This window comes from Pongo pygmaeus, chromosome 2, assembly GCF_028885625.2.
Source record: "Pongo pygmaeus isolate AG05252 chromosome 2, NHGRI_mPonPyg2-v2.0_pri, whole genome shotgun sequence".
In the NCBI taxonomy this organism is placed as follows: domain Eukaryota; kingdom Metazoa; phylum Chordata; class Mammalia; order Primates; family Hominidae; genus Pongo; species Pongo pygmaeus.
Window position 1 is genome coordinate 671,135 of NC_085930.1, and position 4,548 is coordinate 675,682.

General features: G+C 33.9%; 1 protein-coding gene across 1 annotated transcript; it reads right to left on the minus strand.

Moving 5' to 3' along the window:
* Positions 1-1,816: 1,816 nt before the first annotated feature.
* On the minus strand, positions 1,817-2,767 carry LOC129034109 (olfactory receptor 5K4). Its single transcript, XM_054483645.1, has one exon. It carries the CDS (start codon positions 2,765-2,767, stop codon positions 1,817-1,819), a length of 951 nt encoding a protein of 316 aa, XP_054339620.1.
* Positions 2,768-4,548: the final 1,781 nt, after the last annotated feature.

Genomic DNA, 4,548 nt, shown 5'->3' on the forward strand with positions numbered 1-4,548 from the left:
AGTTTGTCAATAAATGTTTCTGGGACTACTGGTGAGCCATAAATCAAATTTTAATTCTCACTTTATAACATTATAAAATAAATCCCAGTTGGGTGCTGTATATTAAAAATCAAACTATGAAAAATGAAGGAAATACAAATTTTGTCTATAAATATATATCTAAATGACAGGGAGATATACATTTTAACACAAATGGAAGAGATAGTTACCCAGTTGACCCAGGGCTACTGACAATCCTTTATTTCCTTGTTATTTGTGATGCCCTTCTCATTTTATATGAGAGTTTACTTTTGAACAATCTGATTTGTTCTGTTGGTTTGTTTATTGATTCTTGATTTAAAACCAAACTGTTATCATTATTGGAATTTTATCATATATTTTAATATATAACACATAAGGTCTTTTTTTATTTTCTAGAAAAATCTAGAATATGAAAAAATTTTAAATTCATTTTGCCAGGTTCCCAAAGAAGTTATCCTGAGTGTTTATTTGAATTAAATTAGTTTATAAATATATTTTAGAGAAACAGTCAAATAAAGTTATATCTTTAATATGCCATATACTAAATAAATTCCAGGAAGAATCAAGAGTCAAGTTGCAAAAATTTAAAATATTAGAAAAGGAAGGAGGAGGAAAATAAGGAGAAGGAGAAGAAGAGAAATAAGAAAAGGAGAAAAGGAAATATTGGTTAATAGTAGACTGGATTAAAAAAGAAATTCTGGATGAAATGCATGAAAGAGATCATAGAAAAAATAAGTAAATATGAGTATATTAAATTAAAATGTTTATAAATATCAGAAACAAATACTATCAACCCACAGAGGAATTATTTGCCACAAATAGTTGTGGTGTCTTTTCTCTGTAAACAATGATATAAATAAGAAATAAAACAGACAAAGCAAAAATGACAATTCATAAAAGTAAAAATGGTCAATAAACACATAAAATATTGGTACAGCTTACCATTACTCAAAAATAAAACAATGTCATTATTAATATGTTTTAAAATGTTTAATGAGTGTTTAATATGTAAACTGTAGTTCTATAATACATAGCAAATAACATGGTTGATGCCTTCAAGAATGAAAAGGACCTTAATTATGCTTCTGGCTAAAGTAGACCTTAATCTACTCTGTCCAATTTGTTATAAGTCATGATTAATTATTCTGCAAAATAGAATATTTTGTGGGTGAGCCTCTTTGCGTGTGTGTATGTGTGTGTCTGTGTCTGTGTCTGTATATGTCTGTGTATATGTGTGTGTGTTCTTTTTCATTTTATTTTTTTCATTCTTGGAATCTTATCTAAATAAAACTTCATTACCTTAAAAATAAATTACTGCAGTTAGTTTGCTTCTAGTCTTTTCCACTCTAAAGTAATCCACATGTGTCTGTCAGGTCAGTTTTCTGAAAGAAAACTATCATTTCACTTTTCTGCCAGGAAATTTTAAATGTTTCAAACACTCTACATAGGATTGGATATAATGTCTTCCATTAACTAGGAAACATTAATCAAAGAAGACTCTTCTACACATTTAGACATTTAACTTTCATGCTATGTTGATTAATTGAGGTTTAGGATAATACTCTCTGACAATTCCACGAGAGTCATGAAAGTTAGTAATAACAGTTACCAGTGAGTTTCCCCGATTCATTCTGGTTGTGGAATTTGGATAAAGATTTGTCAAACAATTTTGAAATTCCATTGATATATTTTTTAAACAAACAGCCTAATGATTTAGAAGCTTACATTTTGTGTAAAATCACATATTAATTTTTCTATGTTCCCTATTTATGAAAGCATTTTAATAAATTAAAAATCAATTTGCTATAGAGCAAGTTTGTTTAAGAATGTTATAATTCCTCATAATTTTTTTAAGAACATTTATCACCTCCTTATTTCTCAGACTATAAATAAAAGGGTTTAGTAATGGGATTACTATTGTATAAAATATTGCCACTGGTATATCTTTATCTCCTTCTTCAAATGGTCGAATATACATGAGAAGACAAATGTAAAATATTGAGACAGAGAGAAAGTGGGATGCACAGGTAGAAAATGCTTTACCTCTTCCCTCCTTGGATTTCATTTTGAAAACAGTCAAAAGGATGCAGAGGTAAGAGATCAAGACAGTAGCAATGGTAAAGATTTGAATTGGTATTGAAAAGATATATATCATTAGTTCATTAATAGAAGGATCTGTACAGGAGAGTCTATACAGTGGAAGAATATCACAGAAAAAGTGGTCAATTTTATTAGACCTGCAGAAAGTTAACCTTAATAGAAGCCCTACATGAATCATGGAATGCAGGTTTCCAGCTATGAAGGCACCTGTCGTCATCCGAATGCAGAGCGTCTTGGACATCATGGTGTGGTACTGCAGTGGGTGGCATATGGCCACATAGCGGTCATAGGCCATTGCCGCCAGAAGAAAGCAGTCTGTGGTTTCAGCAAGACAGAGAAAATAAAATTGTGCCATACATTCATACAGGGAAATAATTCTATCCTCAGAAAAGAAATTCTCTAACATCTTGGGGGTAACAGCACAGGAACAGCAGGAATCCATCAGAGCCAGGTTGCCCAGAAAGATGTACATTGGTGTGTGAAGATGATGCTTTACATAAATTAATGCCACCAGACCAAGATTCCCCACCATGGTGACCAGATAGATGGCAGAGAACACCACAAACAGAAGCGTCTTCAGCTCTGGATAATTTGTAAATCCTATGAAGATAAACTCAGCTGCTAAGGAGTGATTTTCCTTAGCCATTCCTGGCTTCTCTGCAGAGACATAAATTGTAAAGAAATTTAATTGAGATTCTAAAGCAGAATGTTTCTAATTTTCACCCTCTAATTTCCCTGTATACAAAAGGGAAGAAAGTCGTCTTCAAATCATCCTGTGCCATCTCCTGAACACTAGCACACTCACTGTAAGTCAAATCAAGTGAGAAAAAAATGTATCATGGATTGTGTAAACAGGGCTTGTCTGAAAATATCTGTGTGAATTCCTAGGGCAGGAAAGCTTTATCTGCACGAATTATCCTATGCTGATGTAAAATTTATGGTCAGTACACATAATTTTCCATTTCCAAAATTAAAAGACATTTTCTTATGGTATCTTTTCCTTCAGGAAAAAAATAAACAAGTTTTAAATCATATCCTATTGGATCAATGTGATGCTTAAAATGAATTACTCTTTAGGCATTTTAAATGTCTACATTTTAAAGACTGCACACAAACACAGTGAGTTTGAAGAATGCTTTTGCTAGCTTAGTAACCCTTTCCAGATAAGATCACCAATGCATATTTTAAGAAATATCAGGCTGGGCGCGGTGGCTCATGCCTGTAATCCCAGCACTTGGGGAGGCTGAGGCGGGCAGATCACGAGGTCAGGAGTTCGAGACAAGCCTGACCAACATGGTGAAACCCCGTCTCTATTAAAAATACAAAAACTAGGTGGATGTGGTGGTGCCCACCTGTAATCTCAGCTACTCACAAGGCTGATGCAGGAGAATCACTTGAACTAGGAGGTGGAGCTTGCAGTGAGCTGAGATCTCGCCACTGCACTCCAGCCTGGGCAACAGAGCAAGACTCCGTCTTAAGAAAAAAAAAAAAAAGAAATATCTACTCATCCTTTTAGAGAGGATAAGAATATGAAACATCTATAGGTGTTCTTAATAATTGTATTGGATATCGTTTTTATGTTCATTTCAACATATTCTAGATACTGTTCCAATCTTGATATGACAAATTTCCCAAGGAAATTATTCACTTATCCTAATACTTTTCTGTATCTGGTTTTAAGAGTTTTACATGCCTGTCTAACATTGTAAGATTTGGTTGCAAAGCCCCCACTCACAATGTGAATATTCTTCATGGTAAATACCTATTTTTTATTCACTCAAACATCTCTCATAGAAACTAATGTCTTCATTTTCGGTGAGTTCCATGTAGGGTCTCCATTTATTTACTTAAGCTTTAAATTTATTTAAATTTACAAACTCATTATCTACTCTTAACTGGCTATATATTTATTTGAGTTTAATGATTACCTGAATTTATTATATAGTTATTATAATTTGGCAACTATAACATTAAAATATTTCAGCTGCAGAAAAAACATGAGTTTTAAGGGATAATAAAATTAACTCTCTTTTCTTCTAGAAGTTTCTAAAGGTCTTTAGCCACAGCATACTCCAAATAGACAATTTTGGAGAAGAGCCTACAATAGTTAATTCAAAGTGCATTTTTATTTTATTTTATTTTATTTTTGAGACGAAGTTTCACTCTCGTTGCCCAGGCTGGAGTGCAATGGTGCAATCTCGGCTCACTGCAACCTCCGCCTCCCGGGTTCAAGCAATTCTCCTGCCTCAGGCTCCTGAGTAGCTGGGATTACAGGCATGAGCCACCATGCCCGGTTAATTTTGTATTTTTAGTAGAGACGGGGTTTCAGCATGTTGGTCAGGCTGGTCTTGAACTCCTGAGCTCAGGTGATCCGCCCGTCTCGGCCTCCCAAAGTGTTGGGATTACAGGTGTGAGCCACTGTGCCTG